Source organism: Artibeus jamaicensis, unplaced genomic scaffold, assembly GCF_021234435.1.
Source record: "Artibeus jamaicensis isolate MK-2021 breed Jamaican fruit bat unplaced genomic scaffold, CSHL_Jam_final contig_2790, whole genome shotgun sequence".
Classification (NCBI taxonomy): domain Eukaryota; kingdom Metazoa; phylum Chordata; class Mammalia; order Chiroptera; family Phyllostomidae; genus Artibeus; species Artibeus jamaicensis.
This window is the reverse complement of record NW_026521616.1, coordinates 4,490,323-4,511,316: the sequence shown is the minus strand read 5'-3', so window position 1 is coordinate 4,511,316 and position 20,994 is coordinate 4,490,323. Positions and strand designations below refer to the sequence as shown.

The 20,994-nt window shown below is 42.9% G+C and overlaps 1 protein-coding gene across 2 annotated transcripts in view; it reads right to left on the bottom strand.

The window, feature by feature from the left end:
• RAP1GAP2 (RAP1 GTPase activating protein 2) overlaps positions 1-20,994 on the bottom strand; it is a 203,587-nt gene that overhangs the window by 33,230 nt on the left and 149,363 nt on the right. For both annotated transcript variants that reach the window (XM_053662728.1, XM_053662727.1), the window contains 4 exons: positions 10,629-10,707; positions 9,824-9,877; positions 7,232-7,315; positions 2,217-2,317 (listed from right to left, as the gene is read on the bottom strand). In XM_053662728.1, coding sequence (XP_053518703.1) covers positions 2,217-2,317; positions 7,232-7,315; positions 9,824-9,877; positions 10,629-10,707 — 318 coding nt within the window. The remainder of the gene's footprint in view (positions 1-2,216; positions 2,318-7,231; positions 7,316-9,823; positions 9,878-10,628; positions 10,708-20,994) is intronic.

Genomic DNA, 20,994 nt, shown 5'->3' with positions numbered 1-20,994 from the left:
GAGAAAGAGTGAGGGTGAGTGGGCAACCTGGCTTACCCTGCCCTGAGAACATGGGGACAGGTGAAGGAAGGAAGGGATGTGGAGCTCTGAGGGCTGAGACGGGGATGGGGGGAGGGAGTGCTGGTAGACCTGCTTTTCTGAGCAGACAAGCCCTGGTAAACCCACATTTAAAAGACAAAGGCAGAATCTCTATTCCAAGGGTCATGTGGGAAAGGAGATCATCTACCCACGACTCTGGACAAATGCTGTCCCCAGTGCCAGTGGCTCCCAAGGCTGGGCACAAACCTTTGCTCTCTGCAAGGTCATGTCCAAATCCTCTGCCCAGGGCCAGGACAACCAGCCATCCTGTTGGATGATGGTGAGCCCCCCAGAAGCATCCAAAATCAGCCTGAAGGGGTGACAGATGCTTGACTTCTGCCCAGCCAGTGCCTGATGTGGAGACCCAACCCCAGAGATGTCCACAGAGTCCCTTCCCTGGCTATCTCCTCGCAGGCAGGAAGGAAACTAAGGAACTCGGTGGGGTTCTGGGAGCTGCCCCTTTGTTCTCTATGGAAATAGGGCTGCTAGCCATGGATCATATTTTTCAGCATGAAGAGGAGGATGTAGGTGCCTTTAAGAAAATGGAATAAAATAGACCCTGGACATCAGCCTCCCCAAACACTGTACTACACCGATCCAGAAAATGTGCTCAGCCCGGTGTGGCAGAAAGTACACTTGGCTGGGAGGCAGGAGCTCCAGGTTCTAGACCTGCTTCTACCCCTAAGTCAGCACATGACTTTGGGCATATCAACTCAATCTCCCCAGGCCTCAGTTTCCTCTCTCTGTGAAATAAAGGGATAGGATGATATGATCTCTGAAGTCCTCCCTGCTGTTGTTTTTTGCTTGTTTTTTTTTTAATTCTCACCCAAGGTCATTTTTTTTCATCGCCTTATTTTTTTAAAGAGAGAGAGAGAGAAGAAAGGAGAGAGAGAAGCATTGATTGGCTGCCTCCCATATGTGCCTGGACTGGGGATCAAACCTGCAACCAAGACACACACCCTGACTAGGAGTCGAACCCACAACCCTTCAGCTAGGGGACAATGCTCCAACCAACTGAGCCACACCAGCCAGGGCCCTTCCTGGTTTTCATCATTTCATCTGTTCTAAGACACATTTTTTTCACACTTTAATACCCATGAAACAGGATGCATCTCACAAAGATGGCATCTCAGAGTTTAGGGAAGGTGGTATAATAACTAACAGTAATGACGCCCAGTGCTTCCTCTGTGCTCAGCACTCACTTAAGTGCTTCACAAGCATTACCTAGTTTAACACCAACAACCTATGGGGCCACTGCTACCTTTACCTCCCTTTTCAGACATGAGGAGACTAAGGCTTGCAGAGGTTAAGTCACTTGCCCAAAGTCATAGAGCTAACAGGTGGTGGAGGGGGAACTCCATGTGTGACAGACTCTAGGCAGCAGTGATGACCATGAAGGGAAGGAAGACAGAGGAAGAAAAGGACGCAGGTGAAGGAAGTGATCACTGAACATCTACTACCTGACAGGCATGGAGCTGTGTGTCTGCACACACACCGGGAGATCCTATTAACTTGGCTGCTGGAGTGGGGGTGGAGGGCTCTGTCCTGTTCTAGCCATGAAGCACAGCAGTCTGGCCCAGGGGGCAAGCCCCTCCCAAATGCTGCCTTTGCCAAGGAATATCAGAGGTCAGAGTTTTCCAAGGATTGGGTCTAAGATTCTTTCTGTCCACTTAGAGAACCATAGACTGTTGCATAGATTCCTGCCAGGGTGTTTATTATATTTCTACCAACTCTTAATTATCCCTTCTTTTCGCATATCATCTAAAATGGGTCATTTCCCCCCAACAGCACGGGGCCATCTTTCCTGGATGCCCGGCAGGTGAGTGATAGGGAAGGTAGATTCATTTCACTCTCAGTCTGAGCCAAATGTGATGCGGAAGGCAAAGCAGATGTGGAGCAGTTTCACCGTGCACCCAAGGCCAGACATCACTGCCTTTCAGATGCCCTGCCGTGCTGGCTGACCCCCGGACCACGGTCTCCTTCAGAGGGAGTGTTGATCATTTGCTGAGAAACAATCTCATGGTTCTTGGGTGTGTTTTGAACTGTCATACGCCCTCCCTGAAACTCAGCTATCTCCCTTCACCCTTCCTCCCAGGTCCTGTCCATGGGGCCGGAGGTATCACGTGGCTGAAACCTACCCTTTAAAGTCCTGCAGGGTGATCGTGTCCCCCAGCAGTTCCAAAAACTCCTTGAAAGCTGGGCTCTCCTCATTGTTCCCAAACAGCTCCTCCTCCAGGGTCTGGAAGAGAAACAGGCCGGGGCAGGAGTCAGAGAAGCCTTCTCGGTGCCACAGGAAGGAGTGTGGGTGTCCGAACTCCTGGTCTCTTTCTGTCGTTCTCCCCACCCCCCACCACAGTCACCATCCAGCAGCTCTGTCCTTGACTGGAAGAAGGACTGAGGCAGACCTGGATTTGGGGAGCTGATTAATGAGGACTTTCTCTTCAAATGAAAGCTGCTGGTCAGTATAAAAAACAAAGCTGAAGCAAAGAGTTCTTAGGCCTGATACCAAAAAGCAATCCATAAATGAAAAACTGATAGTTGGAATTCTGACAAAGGACTCCTATCTAAAAGATATTTTTAAAAACTCTTAAAACTCAATAGTAATCAAAACCACGATGAAATACCACTTTACACGCACTAATGGCTAGAATCAAAAAGACAGACAACAAGTGACAGTGTAGAAAAATCAGGATCCACTTAGGCTGCTGGTGGGAACGCAAAATGGTAAAGTCTGGAAAAGTCTGGAAAATTCTGGAAAAGTCTGGCAGTTCCTCGAAAGGCCACACATAGGGTTACTTACCATAAGACCCAGAATTCCACTCTAAGAATATATCCAAGAGAAATAAAAACATAAGCCCACCCTAATTTTAATAGCAGCATTCTTCGTAAAAACCCCAAGATGGAAACAACCAAAATGTCTATCAACTGACAAGTGAATAAAAAAAATGTGAGATCCATACAATGGAATATCCTTCAGCTATAGAAAGGAATGAGGAGCCAATACCCACTACAACACAGATGAATGTTGAAAACAGTTTATAGGTGAAGAACGCCAGACACAAAAGGCCACAGAATATCATTCCATCGCTGTGAAATGTCCACCCCAGGAAACTCCATGAGACACAAAGTCGATCTGTGGTTAGAAGCTAGAAACAGGAGCCAGAAAGAGTGGTGGTGGACAGTGACTGCTAATTAATACAGAGTTTCTTCTGCGGATGATAAACACGCTCCGGAGTTAGTGGTGATTGTGTAGAACTCTGGGAACACACAACAAGCCACTGACTTGTGTGCTTTATTGAGGCGTAACTCACATGCCATACAATTCACAATGATATGTGAATTATACCTCAATAAAGCTGTTATAATTTTGTAACCTAACAGTTAAAAATAATGCAATTAGAAAATAGCCAACAATCAGCCATCTAAATCTAGTTTCTCTCTTACAATATTTCTGTGTTGAAAGATGCAGAAGACTGTGGTTGTAAATAGCATCCTCTTCTGCTTATGCTTTCTATTTTACGGATTAGAATCTATTGTGATTAATCTTCATTTTAAAGTTCCTATTATGATATTAATGAAAAAGGAAAAAAATAGTCAAAAGACTCGAACGATCATTTCACCCAAGAGGATATACAGATGGCAAATAAGCACATGCAAAGATGTTCAACATCATTAGCCATTACAGAAATGCAAACTTAAATAATAAGATATAAAAATAATGATATCACTATACATCTATCAGAATTGCTAAAATAAAAATAGTAAAACACCAAATGCTGGCAAGGATGTGGAGACCACAGGTCAATCAAAAATTGCTGGTAGGAATGTAAAATGGAAACACTCTAAAAAACAGTTTGTTAATTTCTTACAGACCTGAACATATGATTGCCATATAACCCAGCAATTGTACCCCTGGGCATTAATCCCACAGAAATAAACACTTATATTCACACAAAAACCTGTCTAGAAATGTTCAAAGCAGCTTTATTCATTATAGCCAAAACCTGGAAACAACCCAGCTTTCCAACAGCGGGTGAAAGGCTCTACAGACTCTGATGCACCATCCTGTGGAATACTACTCAGCCCTCAAAAGTATGCACTGGTACTCTGCAGCACTCAGATGAATTTCGCTACCTGGGAAAAAGCCAATCCCAACATCTTATATACTGTATGATGCAATTTAGAAAATATTTTTGAAATGAGAAAGTTTTAGACATTCAAGAACAGATCAGTAGTTGCCAAGGGTCAAGGACAGGAGGGCGAAGGGAGCACAGAGGCAGGAGGAAGATGGCCATGGTTATAAAAAGGCAACACAAGATATCCTAAAAGTGAAAAGGGTGATGGAATTTTGTTTCTTGACTGTGTGACCTCACCATGTGATAAAATTATATACAACAAAATACGCACACCCACACGCCCCAGATACGTACATACAAAACTGGGGAAATCGGAACAAGCCCCATGGACTGCTTGGCTGTGAGGTCACACTGCAGTTTCAGAAGACAAGACCTACGTGGGAAACTGGGTAAAGGGTACACACTTCTCTCTGTATTACTTCTTACCACTGCATGTAATTTTTAGGTATAGATAACTAAAAATTTAAAGTTTAGTACTTTTTTTAGATAGAAAGCAAAGCCGAAATGAGCAGTGCGCTCTCCAGTCATGACAGGCTTCTAGCACCCGGTGGCCCTGCCTTATCACCAGGCTCTGCCCAAGGTGGCAGGGCCGGCAGACAGCCTCCGGCTCTGCAAACATCCAGAGGTGCAGCGAGCAGCTCCAGGACACAGAGACACTCCAGTCCACACAATCCCTTTCAGGGGAAAGCCTCCCACACGTGGTGCCTTTATGCCCCCTTGCCACCTACATTAAAACAAAAAAAGGGCACACCTGTCGCTCCATGCCTTCGATGGGTGACAGAATCTAGTAAGATTTCAGTAACTCTTTTTTTTTCTAGCATTTCTGTTTAGAATTACCTTCATTTCATGCAAACAATACCCATTTTCCAATTAGAGTATTGATATGAAATTTCCTTTAAAAATAAATGTATTTAGTTTAAAAAAACTTTTAAAAAATCTAGTACTTTATAGTAGAGGTGGGATAAAAACTGTAACAGTGCCATACAGTGGAACAAACAATACGGTACAGAGACTGAGTACAGTTTGTGAATGTCTGAAGTTCGGGACATGCCGCTCCCGAGCAGAGGTCTACAAACCATGGCCTATTTACATACATTAAGTTCTACTGGAACACAATCAGGCCAACTCATTTACAGATTGTCTTTGGCTGCTTTTGGACTACAAAGGCAGTGTTGAGTGATTGCAACAGAGACAGTACAGCCCATGAAGTCTAAAATATTTGACCATAGAGCCCCCTCACATAAAAAGCTCTGTAGCATTCCAGGAAGGCATCCCACCCCCAGGCCAGCACCCCATGTGCCCCAGGTCACAAGGCCAGAATGTGGGAGAACAGCCACCTCCAGGCAACGTACATCTTCTGCTGGGAAAATATTTTGGCTCATGCTCTCTCCAGGTGTACACTGGCCTGGTATTAGCATTATCTTTATTTTTGTACTGGCCTTGAGCTTGACCATGCGCTCAGGGAGGGTGTCTTAGTCATTACCTATATCCCCCTCAATGCTCAGCACAGTGCTGGACAAACAGAAGAGTTAGATGGGGCTGATTTATATTCTGAAATAATAATAAGTGTAGGATATTGTGCTTTCATGCAACCAATGCTCCTATCAAATGACCCCCATCTCTAGGTTTGTGAAACAACAATCTCCTGAGTTTTTTTTTAAAAGATGTCTCCTCCCACACCCCCACCTTGCCTCAGCAGTATCAGGTACATAAACAACACACGGACTCCTCAGAGGTGGATGGTTAATGTTCGGTAATTATAACTTTGCTGGAACATTGGATAATAATCACCTTATGAGATCTGCTTTGGTTAAATTTCACAAGCAAAGAACGTTAATTAGGTGAGTTAAATTAGCAGAGCTGTACAAAATAAAAATGCAATATGTAAAAATAATCATAGCACCTCTGAATAATCTCCCTTAAATTATATGATTTATCCATGCTACTCTTTCAGTTCTTAAACTCCTCACTTAGAGTGTTTTTAAGTGAACACAGGTTTCTGGTGGTCTAATATCTCCAGACAAGGAAGTCAGGTATTAGGTAGCCAAGAAAGACTCAGGCATGCAAAGACAAACAAACCCACAGATAATGGTAAAAGGTACTATTGACCTACTATCAGCAGGGCCAAAACTTTTATTCATTCATTAATTCACATACCAGAAAACTATGACTGCAGTTATACAAAGTCACCATGCTAGGATCCTGGATCATACAAAGATGAAAAGAGTGTGAAACCTTCTTTCATAAAACCTGGCTGAGGAAACATCAGTGTGCTCAGCAGGCTACTCATCAGGCTGTTAATAAATATTCAACAAAGTTATAAAGAGTTCTTTACCTTGGGCGTTCTTAGAGGCTTTAAAATGTTTCTATGCGCCCAAACCCTGTCCAAGTCACTCCTTCACAGAGTACTTCACACATTGAGAAACATTATTCATCCAACTAACTGCAAAGCATGTCAGAGCTGAAACAGGCAGAGCAGGGGGAGCAGTGGGGCACTGGTGAGTTTTTAACACCCAGCTCTCCACACTGGGCGACAGAAGCCCTGGTGTTTGCCAATTTCCATGGTGTAAATACTCCACCGTGGCTGAATTCAAGCTTCAAACATGATGTCATGGAACACAGATTTGGGAAGAAATGCACATGACTGGCTGCCACACTACTGAAGTATGGGGAGAAAAAGCTATTCCCAGCTGGGAGGATTGTGGGCAGAGAGCAGCTTGGGCTAATCCGTTCTCTCCAGCCAGTCTGATTTGTCTTATAACCCACAGCCTAGAGATAATGAAAAGCAGGAGTAGCCACCAGGAAGAATCAGAAGTTACCATTTGGAAAATCACATTACCATAAAGGCTTTGCAGGCCTGGGTGTGAGGAATGGCTTGACAATATAGCCACCTCCAGTCTAATTCACACTTGAAATCAGCATATTTAAGAACCTAGTACTGTGCTTGGGGAGGAACATAAGAGTACCCAGGAAGAAACCAGAGGATATAGTGGCCAGTATGGATTTGTGGTGCTTACCTGCCTGGCTTTCTGATAAATGACTCCAAATTTGAAAGTGTTCTTGACATCATGCTCATCATAGGACACAATCATTTGGGAGGCCTGGAAAATGTGGGATGAAAAAAATCAGATGGTTTGTCAACTTGGAGGGAAACAGAAGGGGAAGCACCCGTTTCGGTGGAGAGCCTGCCCGCCGGACATGAGACATCCACATGTGTATTAGAAGAGAAAGGGCGAAGGCCGAAGTCGATGGTCAGGATGCAGCTCCAAAGGTCTCAGCGAGGCCTCGACACTGGAGCGCCCTCCAGCAGTGGCCGGACCCCTGCATCACTCATTCCCATCCAGATGTGCCGGCCAAGGCTTGGGCACATGGGGAGTCCGGCAGGACTCAGGGAACTGACTTCACCCCAGTATTTTACCTGTGAAACCAGGCCTCCCAAACTGGTAAGCAAGGGAGATACTAGCTCTCATTCCACCTATAATCAGCAATGTGATTTTGACAAGGCACTGCTCCTGCCGGACTTTAATCTGCCTTCTCTATAACTGAGAGACCTAAAAGGAGACTGCTGTTAGGAGGAGCGTACCCTAATACAATATGGGGGGAGCTAACCACTGGTTCTGCCTAATGTTCTATCATGCTGCAAAGAATTGGTATCTGAGGGTCAGGAACACTAAACTCTAATTTTGAATCTGCTGTTTTTACCTGTATAGCTTCAAGTAAGCCACTTAACTTCTCTGGGCCTCAGTTTCCTCATTTGTGAAATAGGACTGTGCAGTTGTGAAGATTCAGTGAGATCGGGCGCATAAGGTGCAGAGCACCAAGCAGCTACAACCATCACCGCCACCATCACCATCATCACCATCTATGTAACCCCCCAGAAAGATTACAGCGGAACCAGCTCAGTGGGAAAGAGAAGATTTGGATGCTACCATGACACCCTTTTCGGTAAAAAGAAGGGACCAAACCTCCTGTTATGCTACAGGAAAAAACAAACCAGGCACGACTTGTTTGTTGGCCGGATTACATGGGCCGTGTTAGGTCTGGGAGGCGTTCATCTGCCTGAGGAAATGGACACTCGTGAGCTCCCCCCGGAACTGCTGGCCGACCCGGAGCGAGCCACCCACTCCCTCCCAGGATGAGCCGAAGGAGCGCAGCAGCTGCCCTGCCAAGGAAGAGGCGCCCAGCCATGGAAACCTGCCAAGGAACATTCTAAACTCTGTGAATTCTGAAAATGCACACACACAACATCCCAGCCAGATGAACAGCCAGCCGGACTGAGGAGTCCTTCAAATGCAGCAAACATGAAAATACAGCTGCTCCTCCATCGTTACCAGAGCAGGAGGCTTTCCGAGTGATGGAGAGAACTATGCAAATGAGCGTCATTAGGTTCTCTCGGTGGATATGATTTGACAACAAAATTTGCCAAACTTGTAGTTAAGTGAGGCCTTTATGATGAGGTTTTAATGTGTGGTTAAACCTCACTAATTCAGCTTTAATTATAAAGAGAAGGGCAGTTGGAATGAGAGAAAATGTTCAGTGGAGTGCAGCTTATTACTGGTAAGTGCCTGCAGATGCTAAGAGGGCTGGAAAGAGGTGCCTGGGAGAGGGGTTTGGCGCATGAGCTGTGCAGAAGACCCTGCATTAGCTCGGCCACTGCGTAGGGATACATAGTGTCCTGCCCAAATCGTGAACATTGAAGGTGTTTGTTCCAGGGTTCTGGATGTCCAGCCAGGATAGGGCCTCTCTTCCCCACCAAACATTTCACCTTGTGGTTCCTGGTTGTCAGAAGAGTACCAGGGGAAAGACTGAGCCAGCCCCCTCAAGCCTGGGCAGCCACAGTGCTGGCCCATGGGGCAGGCACAGAAGCACAGCTCCACACCCATCTCCTCTCTCCTGACCCCGCTGGCTCATGAGGAATCCGCGTGTGCACAGGGGCTCTTCCTAGATCTAAAGCAACTCACTGTCTGTGGGTGATTAAGTCCTGTTATGCCGTAGTTGTTCTTGAGTGGGCTGTTGTTTGGTTTTGTTATTATTGTTCCTCTCCCCACTCCCACGCCCACATCAGAAATGGGGTCAAGATTAGGACAGTCCTAAGAAAACTGATGGCAGAAAGGCAGCCAGTTCATTAACAAGGACCGAGCAGGGGCTCAGAGCGGCACAGCATTGGCAATGAGGAGCGCAGCCCGCCTTTCATTTTTTAGTGGAGTTCTGCCTTCTGCCCCGCTCCCTCCTCCATGATGGCTGACCAGGTCTGCCCCAGCCCCCAGCCCCCAGGCCCCCAGCTAGAGGTAGAACACTCCCCACCCCAGCACTGGCCTCAGGGCTGGAGGGCCAGAGTGAGATGGAGAAGCTACTATACCTCCTTCACCTCCACACAGCTGGGGACCAACCTGGGCAGGCCGGAGACCCAGGTGTGGCCCAGGATGCTTTCCAGAAGACCAGTTTGTGAAGGGGTGGGCAGCGAGAGGGAGACATGAGGTGTATCACAGAGACCCCACAAAACCCCACCAAGATGCAGAGAACTTCCCACAGAGCCGCCAGTGAACAAATCCATGCCAAGCCCAGGGTAAGAGCAGAGTCCAGGGTAAGGGGAGGGACAAAGGTCTCACCTTGGGGTACAGGACAGGGCTGAATTTCAGTCCCACTGCATCATCACAGAAAGCCTAGGCAGGGAAAGAGAAATACACAGCTCAGGGGCCACATCCCAGATGGCACCTGGGCTCCTCTGCCCATCAAAGAAAGAACACGGCGGGGCAGGGCCAGGACCTGCAGACTGGGAGGCCTGGCACTGCTGCTCTGCGAGGGGCCAGGAAAGTCAACCTACTTTCCTGATGAAGTGAGGTCACCAAAGGGATTGCGCACAATTCTGCCCAGCATTCCCGCCCCCAAAGTGTGGGCCCAACTCAACCCAGATGACCATCCTTCTCATCCCACCTGGCTGACTCAGTTCCCAAGTTTCTCCAGAGCAGTGACACAGGCCCCTCTACTAGCTGATGGCTCCTGACCTGGGGGTAGGGGGTGGGGTGAGGGGATGGCATCCTCCATCTGGACCAACAGCATGGCCATCCCTAAGCCCAACCCTCCTCTGCTGTGAAGGCTCCCTGGCCGCTCCCTCCCAGTCCTCCTCTGAAGTCCTACTCTCCATATTAAGCTCTGTCTTTCCAAGTCTCTTGTCTCCTGAACTAGTCATGAACTTGGGGGCAGAGACCATGGATTATACTGAGTAGCCTCAGCCACAAGGATGAGATAGGGAGGGTGACAGGAAGACAGATGTCTGCCGGTAGCCCTCTCGCACCCCTATGCATGCAGTTAAGGGCCAAAGCCCACCCAGGAGAAGCCTGCACTCCCACCCAGTCCAGAGGCCAGCCCTGGGCTAAGGGAAGAAGTCTCCTTCTCTCAGGGGTCGGCTTTTACCTTCGCAATCTGAGGGATGCTGGGCAGCTTGCTCAGACCTGCCAAGGGGATCCGTTCATGCACTGTCTTCACTTTGGACCTGCAAAGAGAGACATATCCCCAAGAAACCGAGTCAATGAGGAAGGTGGCTGAGATCCTGCCAGAACACAAGGCAGGGACACTTGCTTCATGTTTCCTTGAGGTCAGATGTGCCTCATTTTACCCAACCCGTGTGCTGGGCACCACACTCAAACAGTGGGAAAAGGAAATCCTACCCAGGTACCTCATGGGAGGTGGATACTTAAACAACCTGCCTGGTGAGGTTGCCCAAAACCAAACTGTGGGAAAAGCAAGAGTCACCTTCAAAGTTCACCATTACTTTTTGGTTTCTTTGTGGGTTTTTGTGTTCTCCCAAAGAACCAGGCACAGCTTCTGGATATATTTGGGTTCTCACATGCAACTAAGCCTTTGTGAAAAGAAATTCTAATATATGAAAATCTGGATTTACTCAAAATATAAGTGGGATAAAAGTTGCTTTATAAAGGGATTTACCATAAGACTCTAAATTTATCTTGTTCCCCTGATTCATTTAGCACATTATGAAAGCGCTGGATTTTACTGAACACTTTTCTGCATTTGCTGAGACAATCATGGGTCTTTCATCTGTAAACCTGGTGGATTTACACTTCTGTTGAGCCATCTCCTCAGTCCATGGATCAGACTGACTTCTTACGTATGATTTTTTATACCCTGCTGACTTCCACTGGTTAATATTTTATTTAGAGTTTCACATCTATGTTCAATAGCAACACTGGCCTTTTTGTTTTCTTGTGCTTCCCTTGTTGGGTTTTGGTATCAGCGTGCTGCTCCAGCCTCATAAAACTGCTGGGAGTTCCTCATTCTCTGGGAGAGTCTGTATACCACAGGGATTTTCTGTTTCTTAAAGGTTTGTTAAAACTCACCTGTGAAACCTCTGGGCCTATTCTTTTTGTTTTTGTGGGAGGGTACCTTGGCTACCAATGCAGTTATTTACCGCTGAATAGTTAGGTTGCCTGCTCCTTACTGAGTACATTTTGGTAATTTATATTTTTCTATAAAAGTATCCATCAAATGTATCGATATAAAGCTGTTTTGGAATTCACTTAGGACTCCATTTCTGTCCCCAGCTCTAGCCTTTCCTTTACTGCTGTAATACCATCTGTATTTTTTTCTGTTTTCCTTAATCAGCCCTCGCTAGGGGTTTATCTCATCCTTTCAGATAGACAGCTTTTGGTTTTGTTGATTGTCTCTATTTGTTATTTTTGCTTTCTACTTCACCAGCTTGTTCTTGTCCTTTTTATTTTCCTTCCTTCTGTTTACTTTGGGTTTTTTCCTATTCTTTTTCTAACTTCTTGACCCATGTGCTTACATATCTAATCTTTCTTCTTTTTCATGAATGCATTTAAAACTATACATCTTTCTGGAAAAAAGGTGAAAAATTAGCCAAAGAACATGTATGTGTGACCCATGGACACAGACCATGGTGCAGGGATTGCCTGAGGAACTGGGGTGCTCAGTAAAGGTGGGCAAGAGGAGAAAAAGTGGGGGCAACTGTAATAGCATAAATAATACAATTTTTTTATTTTCATTGTCATTTAGTTCTGAATATTTTGTCATTTTTTTTTAGATTTCCCCATTAGCCCATGAGTTATTTTAAAGGGTTTTTTTTTAACTCTACAAATGTATGATGTTTTTTCTCAGTATTTTAATTTGTTGATTTAATTTAATTTTCTTTTATTCATGGAACATAATCTGTATGATATTATTTGAAATTTATTGACTTAATACATAGACTTTTATTTTCATGTTCTATGTGGGCTTAAAAAGAATGTACATTTTTCTTTTGTTGAGTTCAGGAAAGTATGTTACGAGATCAAATTCGTTCATTGCACTGTTCAAATCTTTTATATCCTCACAATTTTTTTGTTTGCTTGGCCCACTGGTATACAAGAGATGTTATTGAAATTCCATTATAACTGAGGATTTGTCTACTTCTTACATCCCTAAGAGTTTTTGCCTTTTTAAACTCAAGACTCTGTTACTAAGTACAAGCTTATAAGTTCAGGACTCTTCGATCTCCTGGTGGACTGCTCTCTTTATCATCTTGTAGGCTGGGGACTCAGAGGGGTCCCGTAAAGGGCATCTTTCCTTGCCAAGGTTATGAACAAACTCAGAAACAAAAAAAAATTAAGAGTAATGCAGTTGGAAGTCAAAATAACTCCTTTGTTATTGCTAAAGACCAAGAGAAAGCACACAGGTTAACGTGAAGATGAAACGAATCTTCTAATTCAATTCCAGAATTACCCACCCAGGCCCAGGCAGTGCTGAGCAGGGGCAAGCCTCCTCTCGTGGGGTCTGCTCAGCTGGGACTTGTGGTACCAAGGAGTAGAAGGGAGCCCTGATGGCAACACAGCTACACAGGCCAAGATCTTGCTCCCAAATTCACCTACTAGAGAGTGCAGAGAGAGCCAGGGGTGTTACACAGAAGTGTTCCCTCCACACAGCAGGAAACATCGAGACAGGAAGGAGTATTCCCAAGTTACAAAGGAGTGCTCCTTTTACCCCTACTAATGCTTCTTTCCTGGAATTCTATTTTGTCCGATAGTAATATTGTTACACCAGCTTTTTTGGTTGGTATTTTCCTAGCATGTCTTTTCATTTCATCTTAAAGAGTTTCACGTTATTTTTCTGTAGGTAGGTCTTTTACTAAGCAGAATATAGCTTTGTTTTTAGTCCTATCTAATAAGCATATAATTTCATAGGCTACTTTCATCAGTTTATACTTATTTAAACTACACTAACTCTTTTTTTAAGTGTTTAAATTACAATAACTCTTTCTTGGTTATAGTATATTATTCTGTTAGTTGACTGCTTGTATTTGAATTGCTGGAATTGGTATTTTGTTTAGAATCTTTACTTCTACATTCATAAGGAATATTGGCTCCTATTTTTTCTTTGTCTTTTTATAATCCTCACCCAAGAGACAGGAAGAGAGAGAGACACATTGATGTGAGAGAGAAACATTGTTTCACTGCCTCCGCTATGCACCCCAACCAGGGGTCAAACCCACAACCTAGGTATGTGCCCTGACAAAGGATCAAACCTGCAACCACTTGGCGTAGAGGACACTGCTCCAACCAACTGAGCCACCTGGCCAGGGCTGGCCCATATTTTTCTTTTTTCATTTCATTGGTCTAATATCTTTCATGAGAATCTTTTAAACACTGTTTAACTAATTGGGAAGCTTTCCATATTTTTTTCTCTTGAACAGTTTAAACAGCATGAAATCTATTCCTTATGAGTTTAAAATAACTACCTGCAAACCATCTAGACCTAGAAACTTTTGGACAGAGAATTATTTGGAAACTTTCCAATTTATTACATACTTATTGATCTGGTCAGGTTTCTAGTCTCGTATTAAATCAGTGTGGTTTCCTAGAAAGGCACCTGTTTCAAATAAAAATTCCAATATAATAATGTGGATTGAATATAACATCTATTAGTAAGTATTCAGTTTTCTTCATATCTGTGGCTATATGCCTTTTCTAATGCCCAATTTTGTTTTGTATCACATTTACTTATATTTGACTAGCTAGTTACACATTTTGTTTTTTTCTTCCAAATGAATATCTTTTTCTATGCTCTTTAGAAATCTGTAGCCTTGGTTGATTTATCAAGTTTTAGGTTGGTCCAAAGGTTATGGGTTATTGCTAAGCTGCTTTATCAAGTTTTGTGTTCATTTTATTTCTAATTTATTTGTATTGGCCTTAATCTTTGTTAATTTCTTCTTCTTGTTCTCTTTAGGTAATAATATTGATAATAAGAGTAGCGACCACTTTTGAGTAGCTACAGAGTATCAGGCTCTGGCATATATAAGCATTCAATAATTTTAAGGTGGGTATTTTAAGGTGGGTACTACCACATTCGCTTTATAGACAAAGAAACTATAAAGCAAAGGCATGGAGAGACTACTAACAACACCAACCACTTGAAAATATATTCTTTCATATTTAATGAGAAGCTATTTAAGACAATTTGCATCTAAGTACAGCAAATATATTTGGCAAAATACCTGCTTTTTGAAATTTATATAGATTTACTTTGTGCCTCAAAAGACTGGTTCTTAAATCTATCTAATATCAAGAATTATCTGCAAAATTTTTAAAAATAGAAATTTGGACTAACAATCCAATTTAAAAAAAGAAGCAAGGCTTATGAACAGACAGTTCACAGAAAATAAATACATGTGCTCCTTAAACATATGCTCAACAGATCTCAATAAAATTATGGTAAATTTAAACTACATGAAAATACCATTCTCACCTATCAGATTGGCAAAAATCCCAAGTATTTGACAAAATAGTCTGCTGGAGAGACTTTGGGAAAATAAGTACTCTGGATACATTACTGGTAAAGTTCAAATTTATAGAGTTCCTACAGGAGGCAATTTGACAATATCTATTAAAATATGAATGCATTCATGTTTTGAACCAGCCATCTCACTTCTGAGACATTATTATTTTAACCCATACACACTGACATTTGTACACAATTATTCATTGCAGCATTATTTGTGCTACCAAATACTGACAGTGGCCATGAATGGGGGATCTATTAAACAAATTACTTTATATCCATGTAATGGAATACTATGCAGCAGTAAAAGGAATTAAGCAGCTCTTCACGTGCCAATATGGGAAGAACTATAGGTATATTGTTAAGAGAAGCAAGTTCCAAAACACTGTGTTTAACAAAATGTACTACAGAATGAGACCAGAAATATGGAGGAAATAGGAATATATATTATCATTTGTCTTTACATATCTTACATATTTATAATCAAACATGGTATATGTGCATGTTTAACTTTTATTGTCTTTTAAATGGTTGGAGCCTAGACATCTGGGTTGGTTTGCTGCTTGGCTCTGCTCCAGGATGGTTCTGCCACGGCACCAAGATGGTTCTGCCATGGCACATGCACAGAGCCACTGACCTCCTCACAACCAACCCCTGTAAATGTCCCACAGGCACAGAAGCAGAAATCTCCCTTACAGGGTCAAAAGTTGAAGGCTAAGTAGAGATAGATACAATAAAGATCTACCTATCTATCTATCTATCTATCTATATATATATATATATAATTCACATAAATAATACTGAGATTATCCTCTCACTCCTATCCTCATTGATCTGTAAGTGATAAGAAGTGTGTTATAGTCGGACTTCCAGCCAAGATGGAGGTGTGGGTGGAAATACTACACATCCTCGCACAACCAGATTTAAGGACAACAAAGATTTAGAAACAAAAACACAACCAAAACAGACAGAAAATTGAACTGTACTGAAGTCCGACAACAACAAACCATTCATCCAGACCAGTGAGAGGGGCAGAGTTGGTGGCCAGCAGAGGGGTCCTGGCCAGAAAAGGGGGTGATTAGCAGACCAGGTAGGTGTGGGATGCAAACCCAGTAAGGCTCGCAAGGTGCTGGCTGACTGTGGTCACACATTCATGTGCAGATAAACCAGGCAGATTAAAAATGATCAGTGATACAGACCATGCAACCCAGGGCCCCAGAGACAGGAAATAAAGCCTAAAAGCACCGATTGAAAAAACTTTTGGGGGTTGAGGTGCCGGGAGAGGCTCTCAGCCTCACAGGAGAGTTTGTTGGAGAGATCCACAGGGTCCTAGAACATACACAAGCCCTCCCACCCAGGAACCAGCACCTGAAGGGCCCAGTTTGCTTGTGGGAAGTGCCAGAGGAGACTGAAATCTAAGAAAGAGCAGAACAAACATCATTGCTCCCTCTCTGACCCTAGTCACAACCCAGTGACTGAAATAGACCCGCCCTGGTAAACACATAAGCCTCCACCCCTCATACATAACAGGTGCAAATAGACCAAAACATTATAGCTCAAGAAGAAGAACAGCTCAAAGCCCCAGAGTCAATACTTCTAAGTGACCAAGAGATAGCCAAACTATCAGATGCATAGTTCAAAACACTGGTGATCAAGATGCTCACAGAACTGATTGATTTTAGTCACAAACTAAATGAAAAAATGAAGGATACACTATGTGAAATGAAGGAAAATGCACAGGGAACCAATAGTGATGAAAACAAAACTGGGACTCAAATCAATGGAGTGGACCAGAAGGAAGGAAGAAATGACCAAACAGAAAAGAATGAAGAAGCAAGAATTCAAAAAAATGAGCAGAGGCTTAGGAACCTCCAGGACATCTTTAAAGGTTCCAAAATCCAAATTATAGGGCTACCAGAAGGGGAAGAGGAACAGCCACAAGTGGAAAACTTATTTGAACAAATAATAAAGGAGAACTTCCCCATTCTGGCAAAGGAAATAGACTTCCAGGAAATCCAGGAAGCTCAGAGAGTGCCAAAGAAGTTGGACCCAAGGAGGAACACACCAAAGCACATCATAATTACATTAGCCAAGATTAAAATGAAAAAGAATCTCAAAAGCAGCAGGAGAAAAAAGAGTTACCTACAAAGGAGTTCCCATCAGACTGTCAGCTGATTTCTCAAAGAGACCTTATAGGCAAGAAGGGGCTGGAAAGAAGTATCCAAGTCATGAAATCCAAAGACCTACAACCAAGATTGCTCTATCAAGCAAAGCTCTTATTTAGAATGGAAGGGCAGATAAAGTGCTTCTCAGATAAGGTCAAGTTCAAAGAGTTCATCATCACCAAGCCCTTATTATATGAAATGTTAAAGGGACTTATCTAAGAAAAAGAAGATAAGAAATATGAACAGTGAAAAGACAGCAAACTCACAGTTATTAACAACCACACCTAAAACAAAAGCAAACTAAGAGGACAGCTAGATCAGGAGCAGAGCCACAGAAATGAAGATCACATGGAGTGTTAGCAACAGGGAAGTGGGAGGAGGAGAAGGGGAAAAAAGGTACAGAGAATAAGTAGCATAGACAGTAGGTAGAAAATAGGGGAGGGCAAGAGTAGCATAGGAAGTATAGAAGCTAAAGAACTTGTGACACATGGACATGAACTAAAGGGGAGAAATGTGTGGGGAGGGGGTGTGCAGGGTGGAGGGGAATGAAGGGGGAAATGGGACAACTGTAAAGGCATAATCAATAAAATGTATTTTAAAAAACAAAGAAGTGTTATAATCTACCACTACAATTATATCCTGTGAAATTTCTCCATATTCTAATCATTATATATACATATTATATATAATACATACATGTATACTATATACATGTGCATATACAATAATATCTATGTATCATTATATACACACTGTTATACTACACAATGGAACAATAAAAAGCCCATCAGATACCTTCACTGTGGACCTCATCCTTCATGACTAGACAATAGCAGCCTTTCTCACTGATTGCTTTTTCACCTTGAATTCTATTTTCCCATATTAATACTGCCAACTGTGCTTTCTTTTTGTATTTGATTGTTATAACTTTTTATCAACAGTTTTTTTTAAAATATGCTGAGCTACTTTCTCTAATAAAATATAGACTGGTTGACTAACTGGTTGATTGATCTGTGGGGAGGGGGTTAGGGGAAGGGATGACCCAACTTAGAATCGTTACTGTTCCAATAAATGAGTGGGTAAAACAACTATGGGACATTTACACAATGAAATTCTACTCGGCTATAAAAAAGAAAATTTTACACTTTGCTAATAAACACTATGGATGGACCTGGAGCACATTATGCTAAGTGAAATAAGCCAGTCAGACAATTACCATATGATTTTACTCACATGTGGAATCTAATGAACAAACTGAACTAACAAGCAAAACAGAGACAGACTCATAGATGGAGAACAGATGACAACTAGTAGAGGGTGGGGTCTAGGAAGTGGAGGAATTGAGGAAAAAGGAAAAAGGACTGCTGTGGCTGGCGTAGCTCAGTGGATTGAGCGCGGACCTACGAACTAAAGGATCGCAGTTTGATTCCCAGTCAGGGCACATGCCTGGTTGCAGGCCAGTTCCCAGCAGGGGACACACGAGAGGCAACCATACATTGACATTCCTCTGCCTCTCTCTTCCCTTCCCCTCTAAAGATAAATAAAATCTTAAAAAAAAAAAAAAAAGGAAAAAGGACTCATGAACATGGACAACAGGATGGTAATTGCTGGGGGGCTGGTAGGAGGGAATATAAGGGGACTAAATGGTAATGGGGAAAAATACAATAAAAATTAAATTTAAAAATATAGGAGAAACAGGCAAAAATAATCTTTACTGTTTAATGATGTAATTTAACTCACTTATATTTTGTACATCATTTATGTATTCAGACTTCTATTATATGTATTCATTTATGATTCCTTTATACTCTATCTTTTTCTATGTCTGTATGTTTTCTTTGCCTTTATTTGAAATGTTCTCATTCTACCCATGATTTTCTATCCATAGAATACTAAATTTTCATTAAAATATGTCCAGTTACTAGTTGTCTTTCATTGATTTTGTCTAATACAGAGTGAGTCACTTTTATCTGCAGATTTAAGTACTCAACAGCTTTAAAAAATCAAATATTAACATAACCTGCTCACCATCCTACACAGTCATTATGATTCTGCTCTCATCATTTGAAGTCTGTTATGTTTCCCTTTGAATTAGGTGAGAGCCTCTTAAGTATGTTCTCAATGTTACTAACTGGGATTTCCACAGTAGATTTCACTCTTTACCGCCTCTAATGCCATTTAAAATTCTTTTGGGCCGGAATTCCGCCAAGATGGATGCATAGGTGGAAACACTTTGCTTCCTCGCACAGCCAAATCTAAAAACAACAAAGTTTTAACAACAATAAACGCAACCAAATCACAGAAAATCGAACAATACAGAGTTTGAAAACAACAAACCACTCAGCTAAACCGGTAAGAGGGGCGAAGCCAGCAGCGGAGCAGGTCAGGCAAAAACAATCCCCCCGGCCCAGGCGGCATGCAAGCAGCCAAGGGTGCAGATCCCAGGTGCGGGGGTAGCTATGAGAAGGCGCAGCTGGCTGTCTGAGGTCGCGCATTTGCACGCAGATAAACCAGTGAAGAGATGTGCATTGACACAGACTGAGCAGGTCCTGGCACAGGGTGGCGGGCTCGAACATTTGTGCTCAGATAGACAGGCTGGGGCAAGTGGTGAGATGGACCGGTGGAGCAGAGAGGATGGCCATTGCTCCCTCTCTGACCCCGCCCCCACATACAGTGTCACAGACCAGCAATCTGAGTGGCCCCGCCCTGGTGAACACCTAAGACTCCTCTCCTCATATGTAACAGGCACAAACAGATCAAAACATGTCTCAAGAACAACTCAGAGCCCCAGACCCAATAAATCTAAGCGATGAAGAAACAGCTAAACTTTCAGATGCACAGTTCAAAACACTGGTGATCAGGATGCTCACAGAACTGGTTGATTTTAGTCACAAATTAGAGGAACATATGAAAGCTAAACTAATTGAAATGAATGAAAATGCACAGGAAACCAACAGTAATGGAAAGGAAACTGGGACTCAAATCAAGGGAGCAGACCAGAAGGAAGGAAAAAATGACCAAACAGAAAAATATGAAGAAACAAGAATTCAAAAAAAATGAGCAAAGGCTTAGGAACCTCCAGGACATCTTTAAACATTCCAACATCCGAATTATAGGGGTACCAGAAGGGGAAGAGGAATAGTCACCAGTGGAAACCTTATTTGAACAAATAATAAAAGAGAACTTCCCCATTCTGGCAAAGGAAATAGACTTCCAGGAAATCCAGGAAGCTCAGAGAGTCCCAAAGAAGTTGGACCCAAGAAGAAACACACCAAGGCACATCATCATTACATTAGCCAAGATTAAAATGAAGGAGAGAATCCTAGAAGCAGCAAGAGATAAGGGGACTGTCACCTACAAAGAAGTTCCCATCAGACTGTCAGCGGATTTCTCAAAAGAGACCTTACAGGCAAGAAGGGGCTGAAAAGAAGTATACCAAGTCATGAAAACCAAAGACCTATAACCAAGATTGCTCTATCCAGCAAAGTTTTCATTTAAAATGGAAGGACAGATAAAGTGCTTCTCAGATAAGATCAAATTCAAGGAGTTCATCATCACCAAGCCCTTATTATATGAAATGTTAAAGGAACTTACCTAAGAAAAAGAAGATAAAAAAGATGAACAGTGAAAGGACAGCAAACTCAGTTATTAACAACCACACCTAAGACAAAAGCAAACTAAGAGGACAGCTAGATCAGGAGTGAACCATAGAAATGAAGATCACATGGAGGGTTAGCAACAGGGTAGTGGGAGAAGGAGAAGGGGGGAGAAGGTACAGAGAATAAGTAGCATAGACGGTAGGTAGAAAATAGATAGGGGGGAGGGTA